General features: G+C 32.2%; 1 protein-coding gene across 1 annotated transcript in view; it reads left to right on the top strand.

Annotated features, from left to right (window-relative positions):
- LOC128193134 (uncharacterized) overlaps positions 1 to 18,826 on the top strand; it is a 102,456-nt gene that overhangs the window by 74,908 nt on the left and 8,722 nt on the right. Inside the window, exons 57-59 of the mRNA XM_052866408.1 lie at positions 11,915 to 12,052; positions 12,759 to 12,906; positions 18,521 to 18,640. Coding sequence (XP_052722368.1) covers positions 11,915 to 12,052; positions 12,759 to 12,906; positions 18,521 to 18,640 — 406 coding nt within the window. The remainder of the gene's footprint in view (positions 1 to 11,914; positions 12,053 to 12,758; positions 12,907 to 18,520; positions 18,641 to 18,826) is intronic.

The following is an 18,826-nucleotide window of genomic DNA, read 5'->3' as shown; positions in this document are numbered from 1 at the left end:
GTTTATAAGGCATGTATGTGCTGTGGTATTGAACATGAGCGGAGTCTTTTGACTGTGTCATTTTGACTGTGTTGCCACAAAGAACAATCATCCGATGTCGCATTTCATTTACCGGTAAGTGTTTAAATTTGTTTTTCATGTGCTTAATTAAAATGCAGTTGTCGTTTGATAATTCATTGACAGTTGTTGGGTCATTTTGATGCAATTTCTTAAAGTGTATGTCGAATGTTCTCTAAATTAGTGTCTGCCTCTCAGAGATATGATCAGTATGGTTGTCAGTGGTTTTGTTAAATTGATTTTATCATCAAAATAATTGTAATGAGTTATTTGTAAATCTTTAATTAGTCAATTTTTGAATGAAAAAAAGTTGTTTTTTTTGCTACTCTGAAATTGATTTATCGTTGTTGAAGATGCATTTTAATTTATTGCCTATTTAATTGTCTATTTTATTATATTAACTTTTGTGCACATTAAATTACTGTCTGAAATTATATTCTGAAAATTTGACATTAACATATTATATATATCATACATTAACATATTTTGCACATATTTACACAAATATTTACCTTAGATGTTGCATACCATATATTTGCATTGAAATGAGGACTTGCATACATGCATTTTTAATATTAAGATAAAGTAAATAATTCAAAAACCTTATCTAACTGAGATATTCGCAGCAGGTTTTATGTGGTCAAAAGAAGGATATTTTTTAAAAATATTATATTCAGCATGAAAGCAAATTGAAAGTCTGATCAAACTGTGCACGTCAGTTACAGTAATTTGAAAAATTGTGAGAAAGTGCTGTAGATATAGGGTCTTGACTGTAAAATTTGTAATTTTACAAAGCTGAAAGGCTTTGGAGTTCATGTTTGGAATGAAGTACCTACTCTCTCTCTCTCTCTCTCTCTCTCTCTCAAAATAGATGTTTCCTAAAAAATCATTGTGATATAACAAAAATGCATGCAGATAAAAATGTGCATCCTATAAAATGCCTAGAACTCAAGGAAGCATGTATGATAAAGGTAGCCTAAATTTTTCTGCATAATAGAAGAAATATTCCCTATTTCAAAATCTATGGTCACTGCACTCACACTAAATTGAGAATGTTATTATATGGTCTTTGGGTGCTTTAAATCAAAGGTAGAAAATTTGACCATCTGGAAAAGGTCATGAAATGACCTCATAAAGTCAATGGTGCATCATCTTATGTCAATCAGGCATGGTAACATACTTCTTGAGGGAGAAAAAGAGCATGAACATGCCCATTTTTCCTGAAAGCTAAACCTGTAAGCTTGCATGGCCCCAGTGCATAAATCACATTAACCTCTAGAGCTATAGCCAGTCATCCAGTCCTATTATGTTCTAAGCAGCTAACAAAAATCCTCCTGAGGTTTTCTTCTGTTTTCATCGGGACACTGAAATAGGTCATTAGATGAAACCATTGAGTTCAACTGAAAAAAGCTGGGTTAATTTTGGTTACTGCTGCATGATTGCTTTACTTTGTGTGTGCAGTATGCTGTCTCTGGAACAGGAAGGCTTTAAAATCCCTGAATATGAACACTATGGTTAACCCTAACTACATGCTTATTATTCCAGTTGTTTGCAAAGATATTTGAAATATTGTACTGCTTTTTTTTTTTTTTTAAAAACATGTACTGATATTCAAACCCAACATTACGCCATGAATTTTCATTGATTTTTCTTTAGGGTAGAGTTAGTACATATTTGTTTATTAAGTATATTAAGAATGACCTGTTAGTAATTTAAGTCCTGGTGAACCTACCTCTGACAGTAGGTCACAACGAAAGGGCCAGACGACCGGCGTCTTATCAGAGGCCCGCGGTGTTTGTACAGGAAATGGTCAGGGACGCTGTGACACAGCTATCGACTGTATGGACACTGGTGACAAGATTCTTAGCGCTGGGACGCAATATATTTTTTTTCTAGGGCAGGTTAATTTAATGGGCATCAAGTTCAGATTCAGGAATTTTTTACATGTACCGGTACATTATAGCTTTTGAATAGCACATCTCACATGGATTTTTAAAATTTGATATACCAGTTAAGTGGACTGTAAATAGCTCTGATGCTGTGTTTTATAATTTAAACTAACATGCAATTTTAGAAAAAAAATATAATGATCTGTAGTTTTAACACTTAGCATTCTGTAGTGTTTATACTGGTCAAGAGAGAACACTTTCATTGGTTTTCAATTTTTCAATTTTTTTGTTATGTTGTTGTGTTTGTGAAATTTTATGGATTTCATAAAATTAAAGTTCAGTTAGTTCAAAGGATTGAAATAATATATTCATTGTCATGATAAATTCCTTCCAGTGATATGCAGATTGAAAAGTGATTTTCAAATATGTTGGTAAAGGGTATTGTAGACTCCGTATTTTTGCGAGTACTTCTTTCTGTAATTCCACAACTTGTCATCTCGTTTTGTATCATATCGTTTCAAATATAAAACAGCGAACGCCAAACTTTCATTTTAAATTTTTGTAGTTCACAATTGTCAGAACAATAATACAGTAAAACTCGTTTAGTACGAACATGGATATAGCAAATTTTCGGATATAGTGAAGTTTTCTTGAGTCCCCGGTAAAATTCTTAACAAATCTTTTCAAATCTAACGGTTTTAATGAAATTGGATATAACGAATTTACAGATATAGCGAACTGATTTTGAGTCCCGTAGAGGTGAATAATAACGAAATTTGACACTACCATTTAACATAATAGTTTGAATGAATTTAATTTCATACAAATTTTTCAGTTCACAATCCGATTATTAAAGTTATCAAAGTAATGTATTTTTTATTTTAAGCCTTAATTAGCAAAAAAATATAGTCTTGTAAAAGATGAAATGTATATAATGATTTTGTTATAGTTATTATTGCGAATTCGTTATACGGATATAACGAATTACGGATATAATGAAGTAAATCCACTGGTCCCTAGGATTTTGCTATAACCGAGTTTTACTGTAACAAGATTTTAAAATCTGTGAAGGATGTTTCTCAGGATTTTATGCAGATATTAATTCCTCATGTTTAATTAGTAATCCGAAGAATCCATGAGATCTACAAAAATTGAGCACAATTATTTATGGTGATTCTACAGTGCTCAGCAATAAATCACAATGTATTTTATAATGAAATTCACACCTTTGCAATTGAGTCAATTTTCCTTTTCATAAATCATTATACATGTCATTCAGGTTTCCGCAGGATCTGGTCCTGAGTGAACTTTTCCATAAAACTGGTATTTTCATTTTGCTTCAGTTGTATTTTAATTTGATCCATGTTGTTTTAAAATGTTAAACTTGTGTAAAATGTTCAGTTTGATTTATAACAGAATGAATCAACTAGATAGTAAACAGATTATCTTTCTGTATTGGAAAGCAACCTGGTTATTATTAGGCTTGTATAAAAATGATTTGTTTTCTGTTTCAATTTTGGGATAAAAATATTTTTCTATAGTTTCTATTTCAGTTTCAGCATTTCTTTTTTAATGCTTAATAGAGAACTCAGATAATTGTACAATCAGGGCATTCTGCTCATCTTAAATCTATACAACTGTTACAGTAAAATTTGATAACAATGAAAGTCTGAACTTTTTATCAGTTGAATCAATTGTTTCTTTTTTAAAGTTTTAACATTCTTTGTCCATTTTGGATAAAAATATTCCATTTTTCTTGGCAGAACTACAGTTTGTAAATTTGATATACATACATTTACAAGATGTATATATTTAACTTTGTTGAAAAGGTTATTTAAATAGCAGCCATGTAAAATTTGTCTATGCTCTCGCAAAGGGACGATCAGCTGATAAGTATTAAAGGTAAGATCCAGTGACCTTGCTTAGGTGATATTTAATGCGTTTTATGCCGGGACTAATCCTGGTCTTGACCTAATTCGCTGTCTCCGACACATGCCACTTGATTTGGATTACCAGTGTAATATGGAACTTGGAGTTCAATTAACGTGCCGATCACGTAATGAGTTTTTGATTCAAGCAGTGCCAGGCAGAATTAGCTAGTGTATCAGAAATAGTGTAAACTGTTTAAAGTTGTGGAGGGTCTGCTTCTTGTGGTCTTGGACATTTTATATATTGACTTAATTCAAGGTCTTCAGCTGTTTCTGTGGGAGCTTGTTCATGGAATGAGGTAACCACTGTTGTGTAACATTTTCTTTATACATATATTGTGCAATCATTTTTATTCGTGGGGGTCAGTGTTCGGGGATAGCCAAAATTTTCCAGGTTCTATGGGACATAATTTCGTTGGTTGAAAGTTCGGGTTGATTTTAATAGATATTAAACAAATGCTTGTATGTATGTCCGTGGGGATGTAAATTCATGGGCAAAGGTTACCCACAAAAGCCACGAACATTGGTCCCTCACGAACAATGATGATTTCACAGTAGTTTACAAATAAGAAATTTTTTGCTGTAACCAACACATTTACTCAGAAGAATAACAAACTGTCAATTTATATTTAAAAAACTAATTTTGAGTATTCAAGCTTCCAAATGTCATGTCATTTTCATACCTTGATTTGACAGTTTTATGTTCCATAAGACATGTTATTAATCCCTGCTTTTAGAATGATTGTGGTTTGATTAACCGGGAAATTATCATGCAGGAAATGTATGCAGTATATGAAATATGACAATTTAGCTAACACAATGGCCACACTTTGGGAAGCAGTAAAGAAGATGGCAGACTACCATTAGTCCAAGGTTTACAAGTTCAAACCATTACCAGTAATATCTGACTTCAAATGGCTGCATGTATATCTGAAGTTGTTCAGGAACGATCTCTGATATGATCTTTCTTGAACTTTATTGTGGGACTATATTTATCCATGCACACGTCTGCAGATCTTTTATGATTATGTTCGTATTTCTGTGTTCGGGAAGTGTCTCTTTAAATTGAATGCCATTATTGCTATTGGCGTTAAGGAAAACCTGAGGCTTTAAGACTGAAAGCTTTTATGGGACCATTTCTTGTGAATTAAATTGCTGAGTAAAGACTTTTTTTGTATTTTAGCATTTTAGCGTTAAACTGCAAGTTATTTGAAGTTCATGAATGCTAATTGAAGTTGTGTTAATAGGTTCAACAACACCAATATCCACCAAAGGTCATTTTCTGATGGATTGTTACACTCAATTTCTCCACTTTTATTGACAAGTAAGAATTAAGACCAGCAATCTTAAAATGATAATCAGGCCAATCTAGGGAATGACCTTTTTGCTATACTGATGACCAATTTTTTTCTGTGTACTTGTGTATTTAGAACACCTAGGTTTTGCTATAACTAAATCATCACTTACTTGCTGCTTTTAATGATATATGTAATGTGCTCTCTGCATTTCTTATTGTATATCAAGACTCCTTTGGTCCAATCTTTTGACATTAAAATTGAGTAGATGAGTGTAGACTGTGTTATGGTGCTAGAGTTGGACCAACATATATGTATAAGAGAGGGGTTTTACCTCGACAATGTGACATTTTTTTTCTTTCTATCTTCCCTAGTGTACTGCATTATGTTTGTAGGCTAATATGTTGTAAATATTGTACTGTTTCATTCTACCGATTACTGTATATCCATTTTTTTTCGTGTGTCACAAAATTTGCAAAAATGGGGAAAATCTGTAACATTTTTAATTTGCGTCAGTCATTTTTTGCGATTTAAAAAGTTTTTGATACAGGATATAGCATCTGTGTATTCAATTATTTGCAATTTAATAGAGATCGTGAAAAAAGCAAAAATTAGATCATCGCCAAAATTACCGGATATACGGCATTTTTTCTGTCTTCCTTCTTGTGTCCCATATGTTTGCAAATCTGATAAATTCTGTTCCATACCACATAATAAGCTAGGAGTTTTCTGAATGAAGAACAGGCCATCCCAGTGCTAGAAATATGATATTGCAAAACATTGGTCTTTGGTATGACTGTCTTCCCTTCCTTTTGAAACCTGTCAGAGGGACAGGATATTGCAGCCTTAACTTCTGCTGATTCCTCTCTCTCGCCGTTCACACGTCCATGATGAATCGCTCCAGGATTGCCTGTTTGTTCTTTTTCTACATTCATTTTGCTCTTGTCTGTTTTTATATGGTTTCTGCATCCTGTCTTCCTTCTAAAGACTCAGACATTTTGAACAACTGTAGGGTCTGATAAACCTCCTTGAACTTTCTGACCCTCAGTGTCATAGAAAGTGCATGAAGGTGCTAAATATTATTTTTCACAACATTCACAGCTTTTTATTTTACCATCATAATATCTATCTCCATTGTGATTTGATTAAGGGTCTTGAGGAAACTATATTTTAGTTTCTGAAATTACAAGGATATTTTTCCTCTTTTTAGAGCTGATGTTTGCTGTGCAAACTTGTGTCAGTTGAATCTACTTTCTTATTTGTTTTTCGTACGACCCTTGAGTTTGTGAATCAATAAGAACAATAAGTCCATTATGCAATGTAAAAATGTTAACAAGACAAGATTTACACTTGATTAGATCAGATTGACCATCTAGCTTCAATCACAATAGAAATGCAGTAAAAGTAACAAGTAAGCCATGGCAAATTGGTATCTAGTATTTAAAAGACTCTTTTCTATTGGTCATTGTCCAGCACAAAAGTTATATGTAACATTAGTTAGTTGAATTATCTGATACAATAAAATGATCTGCAAGCCATTACAAAAGTAAAATCTATCAAGTAAGTTATATGACTCATTGTATAAGTCACAACAATAATGATAAAACAAGTCATTGCAATAGTGATATGTAACAAGTTACATGTATGTGACTCATTCTACAAGTCATTGCAATAGTGATATGTAACAAGTTAATGTGACTCATTCTATAGCCATAGCAATAGTGATATGCAACAAGTCAGTTATATGACTCATTCTGCAATGCAATACAATGGACAAATAGATAAAGTTCTTCAAGTTCTTTATTCCAAGAGACAAATGTCTCATAGGTTATACATATGAACATATACATATTAAATAAACAGTAAGAAAAACAAAGTGCACATAATCAATTTGGATATTTCACATGGAGAGTTCGTTGCTTGTTTGCATAATATAAATATTTATCTAAATTACACAGTTCTTTAAGGTTCCTCGACACATCAAAATTTTATTTTATGGATCGATAGAGAATTTTTTTTGAAACATGATTCCACAAAACAGAGATCAATATCGGCTTTCAGTTATTTTATACGAATTTTTTTGTATTTTTTCATTGAAATAGGAAAAACTGTTTGACAGACAAACAGAATTTATTAGAGCTTTAAACTTGTTGTCAATTAATGTGTAATATAATTATAAATAAATTCATGCCAAATATCGTTTGGTCAAGTGTTTAATTTTTTAATTAAAAAAATATTTCTGAAAATCAAAATTGTAATTCTTTAATATCTTTTTAATCTATGGATAAAATTTTAAAAAATACATTTAGTCACATAAACTATTTACTAAACAATGATATTTTACAAAGAAATTGAAATGAAAATGCGAAATTTTGGAAAAATTGCTATTTATCAAATTTTAACCGATCCCGATTGAAAAAAAAACTGATCCCGATCAGAATTATTTTAAAATTGAAATTTTACAAATAGACTGCAGTTTTTTTCTAAGTAATTGATATAAATTATAAAGTTAGTAAATGACGAAACCATTTTACAGCTAAACAACCTGAAATTTTTGCAAAATTCTGAATCATTCTAACTTTATGTGATTTCGTTCGGGATCAGTTTAATTACAATCGGGATCGGTTCGATTTTAAAATTTTCCATTTTTTCTTTAATTTCACTATTTGGTTTCAATTTCTTGTTGAAATATGATTGTACAGCAATTGTTAAATGCGAGTAACAGTTTATCTGCAGTTTTTATCCATAGATTTAAAAAATATCTACAATCCTTTTTTTTCATTTTCATAAATATTTTTTTTACAAAAATATTTCAAAGTTTTTCTGGCCATTTTTGATATATATCTACAGATAATTGTATTGTGCATTAATTGATAACAAATTTTTAGCTCTAATATATCTTGTTCGCAGCTAAAACGATGTTTCCGGTTTCTATCAAAAAATACAAAAAAATTCATATAAAATAATAAGAGGCCGATATAGGTGTCATTTTTGTATAATCATTTCTCAAAAATGATTCTTCATCGATCCATCAAATAATGCATTGGTGTGTCGAGCCACCTTAAACAGAGTATTATTTAAATTCGGAATTATTTTAATTCTTGGAATTTAGAGAAACAGTGAAAAGTAGCCTTAGTCACTACTAATTCATCAACTAACCCTGATTTTCACAGTCAATGTTAAACAGGGCATTACTAATTGCCCTTAGTTTACTGATGTGAAAACAGAAATTTCTTGGTATCATCTATATTACAAATGTATTCAATAAAAAAAATTAAATGTCTGTAGATATTGATTTTTGTTTAAAACAATCAGTCATGTATTTCTTACACAGTGAATTTATTCATTACAAAATATATTATGTAAATGTTGATTTGTAGGTGGTGTGATCTAAGTTCTTTTTTATGTGCTTGAGTAAAAATTCTTCAGGATTCACAAAGGGAGTTAGCAAATCCTGGATTTGCTAACCCCTATTGGGCGCATGCCCCAGGTTTTCTCTGGGGTTAGAAAATCCAGGATTTGCTAACCCCTATTGGGCGCATGCCCCAGGTTTTCTCTGGGGTTAGCAAATCCAGGATTTGCTAACTCCCTTTGTGAATCCTGAAGAAATTCATGCCATTTTCGGCGCGCACCAAACCGGAAGTCCGGAAATCAGGGTTAGTTGATGAATTAGTAGTGACTAAGGCTACTTTTCACTGTTTCTCTAAATTCCAAGAATTAAAATAATTCCGAATTTAAATAATACTCTGTTTTTAGTATTAGATGTAGATAATAACTGAATAACTTTATAGACACTTGGTTTTCGGGAGTAGTATTTTTTAATATACTTATCTCTTAGACTACGAAGTGATGGACAAATAAGTAAATCAAAGTACTGAAAGTACTGAAAAGCGCTAACCTAGCTTGGTTCTAAGAAAATTTATTGTGTGCAAGCGTAGGCGGAAATGAGCCTTATCGAAATTTTGGTTTATGTTTAATGAATATCAATTTAAAGTATCGAAGGCCAGATTTCTTTAAATATATGTTACTTTCTGAAGATGATGTGAATTAAGGTAACCCACTCCTCAATGTTGTTGTATCAAGATTTTCTTGAGAAGTATATCATTGAAATCTGTACACAAAACATACTTAAAAATACAAAGATAATGGGGGGTCAGTATCCATCCCTCTGAGTTATGGCCTATTTAATTTGACATTTTCGCACCTAAAATGCAATATTTCATCCTGATTAGGATTTTTTGTCAGTATTTTTGATTAAGCAAACTTATTTCTTCAAATATTGTTTTTAATTATGCACAATGGTCACACTGAATAGAGGGATTACGCAAAAAAAATTGTACGAAGCTGCATAAATTTTTGTGTGACCTTTTTGCACTTAAAATAGACAATTTCTATAATAGTTTCAATTTGATTTGAAATAAAAACTTTTTGAATATCAAGAATTTTATAAGATAAATCAAATTTGCCTAGCTATGTATTCAGTATCATTTTGACATAATATAACATGGGGTTCAGTGATGTCAAATTTTAGATATAGGGCTTCAAAGGTAAAATTCTCGCAAAATTTGGCTTAAAAAATTTCAGATATGTTCTATATATTTGCATGATTTTATGCTAAACGGCTATCACATTCTCAAGATTTGATTTTGTACATGTCACACAGAACCTATAAAATATGTTACAAACCTATCAAATGTTAAAAATGTGAATAATGAATAAAGTATAATAAAAAGAAAAGTATATTTAAAATTCATAAATTGGTTGTTTCGGTCATTTTCGTCTAAGAAACCTTCCGCACGAAAAAATAGTTCCCCAAAAAACTTGTTTGTTTCTTGAATTCAAATGGATTTTCTTTATGAATGTTGTGTAATTATGAAATAATAATCTATCTGTGATTATTAAATAAATAAAATCATATTCATTTCAAATATAATGATCATCTGCGCAATGAAATCAAAACATGAGGGGTGAGATACCTTAAAGCTGAACACGACTTGTATATGGATACTTGCCTGAAAAAAGATATGTTAAAATCACAAATTATACCTTTTGAACAGTAATTTATCACAGTTTTTGACTTTTTCTTGCAAAGAATCGATTTTATTTTTCTATATTTTAGCTTCTGAATACGCACTATATTTTTTCATCACTGCGTAGCATCCCGTGCTGATGTACGTTAGCCCCGCAAACCAATCGTATCTACTCGGCCATTTCCGTCACCCAGATAACTGGTTCCCTATACCTCTTACCAGTTTAAATGATGTATATTTATGCTCATAGAGGGCAGTTATTCCTTGCACCGGAAATAGAAGTCTAACGACAATAAAGCGCTGAGCTATGCTTAGCGCTTTAAAAATGGAACTCATCTTCAATTACATTTAAGTTGCAAGATTCACATTTTCGACAATCACGTGTTAAATTATCATACCTCCCTGTTTCAATCTTTAAGTCATGTGAGGACAACCGTAAGCGTGTAATTAATTTATAATTTACAATATTTTACATGAATTGGTTTCTTAAGATAAACTTGTAAACAAAAATGATCAACAACATGTTTATATAATATACATTTTGATGCATTGCTTATATCGTTAACGACTTTTTGTTTAAAGACATCACACATTCTATTAAATATAATATCTAAAATAACAGATTCTTTCATAGTACTTTGATACAAATCGGCTAAGCCTAAGGTGGACAATTCTTTCCTAATATTTGAAATCTATATGTCATTATTTTTCACCATGTCTTCGTAGCATGCTTTTAAAATACAGTTTTTACTGTTTCTTAATTTAAACCAGTATTTAAAAATTTTTTGTTTCCTGAAAATCTCTAATGGAAATCTACCTACTTCATAATAAACTGCACTGTTGCAAGTATTTTTTCTGACACCCAAAACCTTCTTACAAAAATTTATATGAACTTTTTCTACATCTTGACCTTTATGGAATCCCCAAATTTCAGCACCATAACTAAGTACACTTTTTACATAAGTATCAAAAACATTAAATTGAATTTCAACATTAAAATCCAAATCTTTCATTTTACTAGATATGCTGAACATTGCTTTATTTCCCTGTGCTGCACAGTGCTTTTGTGTAGATAAAAATTTACCATTGTAGTTAAACAACATACCAAGATAGTTAAATTGATTCACTACTTCTACGTATTTGCTATTGTATTCCCATTTTTCACTATCTTTAACACATTTTTCTTATATGACTGGTCAATAAAATGGGTAAATGTATGAACAAGTAATTGTAATGACTTATTAATACAATTAAGTCATTACAACATGTATTTAAAACAAGTACGCTAATATGACTTTCTCTTGCAGGTCACTTACACTTTTTTGGTAATGCTGGCCATTTTCTTGGCTTGACCTTAAAAATCTTTTGACAATTTTTATGTCCAGTGAAGATGGCCAATGGCTACTTCCACTAGGTGTTATTTGTTCAAGTGGTTTCATAAGCTTCTTGAACTCAATAAAGATAAAAAGATTTGTGTATCACCTTGAGATCCCACTTATAATATTTTATTATATCTACACCTGTCATATACATTCTCTTTTTGGACTTTGTACAAATGCTAATGTCTCAGTATTGGATGATTTACTATAATATGTTATGTAAATCACCAGGGTTTTTTTGTGGTGAAGTTGAGGAGGTGGGCTAACGTTCTGTTATATTCAGCTATAGTGTTGGACCATTGCTTTTGAACATGTCTATATTTTTGTCTTTGACAGGTTTGAGCCACAAAGACAATGACAACATGGATTACTACTACCAACTGGAGATTTGGAAAGGAAATATAAATGGAGTCCTCCGGCAGGCCCGCGAGAGGGAGGAGCTCTCCGACTGGCTGGTTGCTATGGCACCAATGGGTAAAAGCAGTTCTCGATTTCTTTTTTAATTTTGACAAATTAACAAAATACAAATGTGTTAGTAAAACAGGTGTTCGGCTATACAGTGCCCAAAAATGACAATTTTTTTTTTTTAATTTAAGGAAAGAAGTGCATATATATAAAATTACAATTAAATTGTACTTATTTAATTACATTTTCCCTTAAGATCTATCAATTGAGGGGCATATTTGTTCACCTTGATTAAAAATTCAAAGTTAGAGTTGCACATGTCTAGATGCATAAAATGATACATTAAGGATTCTTGAGAATACATTGCATCAACCCTTAAAACTTAAACCCTTAGGGAAAATATGCACAGAATCTTCCAAACGCTGATCAGTTTTGACATAGAATTGTTCCCCAGGAATACCATTTGATAAATAATAGCTCTTCAAACTTGAGCAGGCTCTTCCAAAGCTTGTGTAACACATTAAGAATAAGAAAGGTATGCAGAGAAGAGATAGCAATAAAAGAGGAGAAAAACTTGAATGTGGAAATTGGGAACATACAGATTAACAAAGGTTGTGTTTGGCAACATGGGGTTTTCTGCCGGGGCCCTTGTGCAAAACTACACAAAAGATTCCAAAATACTTTGTCAAGAATCATTCTCATGGGTGTTCTATTTCTTCCTTTCCATGCTTGTCAAAGCTCTTAACACCTTTTTTTTCCCTTGTAAATGTTGCAGCTGCCTTTGATACCTGGACGACCGTGTGTGAGGATTACGCCACCCAGCTAGAGCAGGAGGGACAGTACCACAAAGCCGCCACCTACCTGCTGGCGGCCCACAAAGTCTACAGCGCCATCGACCTCTTCAAAAGGCACCGCCTCTTTAAGTAGGTGCAGTTAACAGATAGGGTTTTTTTTCTTGCGGTGGTCATTAGAGTTAATAGATAATGGCCCTTAATTTCAAGAACCAGAGGTCATTGACTGTAGCTGTTAGGTAAATGGAGAGAGAAAAATCAATGGCAGATTTGGATGTGACCGGGCTAGTGTCCTATTTTTCAAGATGGTTCTTTTTTTGGTGTCATAAAGATATGATACAAATTGTTGCGGGTCATCATTGTTCAAGTCGTGTAAAGCACCATTATAGATAAGGTTTTAAAGATAGGCTTGATTTTATTTTTAGAATTTCATTGTTATGGAGATTTTAATTACCAGTAGAATTTTTTTATTCTGGATCTGACAGAGATGTGTCCCTCTTGATAAACGATCCTTCATTGTCTGGTTTACATACTAACATCATGTGCACTTCTGTACAAAACTTAATTGTTTTAGAAAATAAGGACAAGGGCGATGTCATATAATGATCATAACTTGCATGCATGTAAATTGTATGGCAAGTTTGAAATAAAATATGTGTCGCATATCTCATTTGGCGTAAACTTTTGATGAACTTTAATAACATAGACCCATTGATTTTCTCCTTTTTTCTGACATCCTGTCGTGAACTCAAATGAGACTTGAGCACAATGGGTGCGGCTCTGAATTGAATGCCATGAAAAAATAAACAATAGCTTTGACATTTTATCATTACTTTAAAGGACTATATGATCAATAATATAGTCCTTGTATGGGAACTATAAGCATTCGTGCCTATTGCCAGTATTGAGAAAAAATAAGTGTGGTAATTGTTTCTTTGGTCATGTTTTGTATTGAGGTGTCCTGTTTCAAGGTCCTGAACTTTGACCTCTTTTGTGAGGAAACCAAACCTCTGTATATACCAACACAGTCCTGGTGTAATTTCTCTCCTTCATTAAGTATTTATTGGTCATAATACTTGGTGTTTTGGGGGTTTCCCTTCAATGATTTGTGAGGCTATACCTATCTTTGCAAGGTCCTTCACTTCAAGTTCATGGACCTTTTATCCCAAGTATAACTGTTATAAATGTTGACAGGTTTATTCAATATCATCTGAGCTCACAGGAATAAAGCAATCATTGAGCTTCCCCCCAAAGTTGTTGAAGAAATTTTCACTTTCCCTTGAACTCGATTTTAACCGATTGTCTTTCTTAAGAATTGACAAGCCCATTTGTTACTCCAGTACCTAAGTTACATTATATCTCCTTAAGTTTCTCTTTACTGCTGAAATGGGAATTTATTTTTACAGAGGAAATAATGACATGAGAGCAAATTTCAATTTTTTTCATTTAATTGAAGCTTTTAAGAGATATCATGAGTGCATTGAACTCTACTCTCAAAAGTTGTATAGGTATTCATCTTCGAAGTTTTTTTTTTTCCCAGATTTATTTTTTGTGTCATGAATGGGGGGGGGGGGATAATTAATTTGAAAATATTGAAGATATGAAATTACTCTTATTTTATCATAGTTATTATAACATCTTTCCTTTAAAAAAATCTAATTCTTCAGTTAATCTGGTTGGCATTTATAAGAGTAGCTCAGAGTCCGACACAGGGTGATATATATTTCTAATCCTTTCCATTTATTATTTGATGTTGCAAAGTAAAGGTACATTTAACCAAAGACTGGATTGTCATAAAAAATCAAAAATAGGTTTGTTATTGATTGATTGTATGGCAGAATGACCTAATTCCTTGTCTTGAACAGTGCATTACATTTGTCATTACACAACCTCTACAAAAGATTGTTGAACAACTCTCATGTCGTGTGTCATTTATTCTGATTGTCGAGGAAAACCAGACCAATCTATATAAATGAGTTGAAGAGATTTACTCCTCCATTTTATTGTAAGACTTAGGAGAATGTACTGGTAATCCTTTTATAAAACTTTGTTCAAGACAAGGAGAATAAAGCTGCAATTAGGACAGATTACAGCGAATCTTCATAGACACATGAAGACATATGTTCCACTTCTCCTGAAGCTGTCTGAAACTGGTATACATTAATACGAGGGTCAATCAAAAAATACGAAGACAATGTGGCTGTCTATCATATATTTTTAGTGAAAGTCATACTTAACAGATTAATCTGTGCACCAACATTTATGTTATTGATTTGCGAAGTTTTAGTCCATTTGATGAAACGGTATTTTTGTTACCCCTTTTTAAAAACAACATGTTTTGTCACCACGGCGCACGGTAACGTTCAAAACATGACGTCAAGATAAAACACGCACAGTTTATAGATATACCCCATCTTTATATCGCGCTTAGTCTCTTGTGCCTTTCTCCTTACAATTTAAAATGGCACTGAACGACTTAACACCTTATTTGCACACATTTATTCAAGAATCATAAGTTAGTTCTTCAAATTTTTCATTTTCTAACCGTGTATCTCTTAGTGTACAGTAGTGATAACCCTGAACGTCGGTTGACGTTACTTATTTTTTGACCAAATATTTACAGATATTTTACTCTCTTTCGGACTGTTTTATATTCAAAATTCAATCACCACCACCTCCATAAAATTTATTACAGTTAAACGCAAACTTGCAAATAATTGTTGACTTATTTTTTATTTTCATAGCTTGTATCGGCTTTTTCCTGAGTTAAATCCATTCTGTTTGTACTTCTCTTTGCGCCGTGACGTCCGGCGACGTCGATGTTTTTAGTCAATTCTAAAGAGGACTATCTGTCTTTAGTTACTAATATCTGTTTGACAAAACAATATATCCTGTCATTATTTGGTACATAGAATACCATGACTATACTTAATTTGCGGTTTCAATGTTATTTGGTTTTAAGCCCAATTCATAGAGGTATTACTTTTAACATTATATGGTTTATTGTTGACATAACACAAATATTGACCGTGCGCCGTGACCTTATTTTTGCAGGATTAGATTCTAAAGAATTCTTAGAAATAAAGGAATTTATTAATTTTTTTTCTTGCAAATTGTTTGAAACTATTGCTAAATTATGTCTTCCAAATTTAGTAATTATATGACGTTAAGTAACATAGCTATGACAAAAGTCTTCGTATTTTTTGATTGACCCTCGTATAGGGATAATATCAATTGTTCCATAATTTTTTTTTTGGCAGTTCACTTTCTTGTCAAAATTATGGTACTTTAATTATTTGGCTAGCCAAAGTGTTATCATAGGATAATATATTTTGATAGAAATTCTTTTCATATCAACCATTCGCTGAACACTTGTTAAAAAATTTACACGACACTTTATAACATTACATTATATTACACTTTATTCCAAGGCAAACACGCTATGATCAACTTAGTTATTTAGCTCAGTTTCAAATTTTCAACTGCATGTAATTTCTTTCATTTTCGTGTGGAGGCTGTATTAAGATTGATGGGAGGAAATTCAATATCCTATGCTATTACTATTTCCAGTTTGTTTGATAATATCCAGAAATATGCAATCTTTTTGAGAGTATTTTCCATCTGAATGTTAAAGAGATAAATTGACTATTATAGTGGGAGGAAAAGATGCGACTTACTCAACCAAATGCTGCACAGGTGCAACAACTGATGCATTGATCATTTTATACCATTAAATGAAGTCTGAGAAAGATTTGCTACTGAATGCTTGGCTTGTTATGATATGTTGTAATGAATATGAAAGTAGGGAATATTTTATTACATATATATATATATATATATATACATACATGTAATACTTAAACTAGTGGAGTGGAATAATTGAATTAATCTTGATGATGATCTGACCAGCATTAACACAAGGCATACACCTTCTCCCACAAATAGCACTATAGAATGTTGAAGTCTCCACAATGCAATCATTTCTTTAAAAATGACAAAATAAATTACTTGTTTTCTGAGTGGAGCAGTCAGTTTTACTTTTGTACTTGTCTTGAAATGCAGTGAGCGTCATTTGTTATTTAACTAAAATTGACAGTGCGAATCACTATTCATACAATTGGTATGCATGATTTCGGAGAATTGATTGCATATTTTGACATTGATATTTTCTCAGTTTTGACAACCAATGTGTTGGTTGATTTCTTTTGTCTGCACTCCTATATGAGTGAAATTAAACCAGACATGCTCACTTTATGAAAACTGAAGTGATAGGACAGAATACTGCCGGTACTCTAGATTTTTGGGTATCTTTTTCTTTAAAAGGTTAGGTGGTCAACAACTTTACCATCAGATTTATCGTAAAATGATTTGTTTAGCTACGAACTGTTATTTAGAAAAAAGAAAAAAAAATCTGTTGCTTTTGATTTTAAATTTTTAATGTTTTCATACATCTTCATTCAGAGCCCTTCTTCTGAAGGAGATTTATAAAGTCTTAAAAATGGCCATGACTATCCAGCTCTCTTAAAGAAAATAGTACTGTGGCTCAGAATTTAGATACTGTACTTGCTTAGACAGCTTGGTGAGCTTGCCATGGTATGATGCAACATAATACAGTGTATTTTCATGTCATCACATGGATCAAAGAAAAACTCTATCAGAGAGGACTGAGAGAGAGGGTACTGTATACAGGGTTATTTTTGACAGCTGTGTTTTGATTTTTGGGCCCTCCTAGACTTGCAAACGCTCTCACCACATTTTGTAATTCGTTCAGACACAGTTAAACATGATACTCTTTCTAATCAACACAGTTCTGAAAAAAATGTTTTGAATTCGCCAAGGCGAAAAGGCGAAAATAAAATGGGAGTGAATATTTCCCTTTACACAGTATTTATATTCAGTCAGCCCAAAATAACTGACATTTAAGTGGGATTTTGTTTTAATTCCCCTCATAATTGCACTCGCCACTATCTGAAGAACAATATGTACCAGTTTAATCAGACAATTATGAATTTGACTACAACTTTGATGGTTTTTTAATGAGATAAACCAGTAAATCGTCTTTCAGGAAACTGATTATGTTTGAAAGAACACCTTTATGCATATTAGGAGACTAACTCAGGCATACACATGTACCTGTATTATTCAAAGTTAACCTAGATTTACAACCGATTTATGTCCTGTTTTAAAACCTTTTATGGATATAAAGCAAGCTACATTGCTCCAGGTGCCAACAGAAATCTAGGTTATTGTGCCAAAAAAATGCAACAACATAAAACGATTTTTGGTAGGAATATATGCTAAGTTCATATGGCATGGTGTGCTAAAGAGCCAAGATTGCCTTTGATCACAATAACCGATTCAGCGGAACTTCCCTGAATGTTATAGGTTCCATATTTCTTTGTTTATTATGCATTGTGAGTCACAAATTAAGTTTTTTGTTTAAAAATATGTCATATCTGTCAATCTCTTTAACATACAAGGTAATCAGACTTTTGAAGCCAGAAAATGCCAAAGTTTATGATTTTTCATACATCAAAAGGCCTTTTTTTGGAGTTTATTAATCATACATTACTGCTGATAATGACGTTTATCCTGCGTATTGATGCCACTACATCTTTTTTATTTCTATTATGCATCCTAATTGCCCGAGGCTGGAGTGCGGATTTTTCTGATTGCATTTTCAGCCTGATTTTCCTTTGATTGCGCAGTTACTTGTGATATTGACTAATGACATTTTCTGCATCAGGGAAGCCATTGCTCTAGCCAAGGTCCGTCTATCTCCGATTGACCCAGTTCTGGAGGATCTATATACATTGTGGGCGCACCAACTTACAAAAGACGGAAACTTTGAGCAAGCAGCTAAATGGTTGGTGTGATTCCAAGGAATACAGATCTCTTAAGCCTTATCAAATATTAACTTTGAATCTTTGGAATAAAAAACAGCTTTTATAATCAAAGTCTACATCTTTTTTTATCAACAATAAAAAAATGTTTTCATTTATATCTAAAAATACTGCTACATGTTTTTTGCATCATATTAAAAGTGCATGCA

This window comes from Crassostrea angulata, chromosome 7 (genome assembly GCF_025612915.1).
Source record: "Crassostrea angulata isolate pt1a10 chromosome 7, ASM2561291v2, whole genome shotgun sequence".
Lineage (NCBI taxonomy): Eukaryota > Metazoa > Mollusca > Bivalvia > Ostreida > Ostreidae > Magallana > Magallana angulata.
Note: the sequence above shows the minus strand (reverse complement) of the source record. Positions and strands in the feature narration are given on the sequence as shown.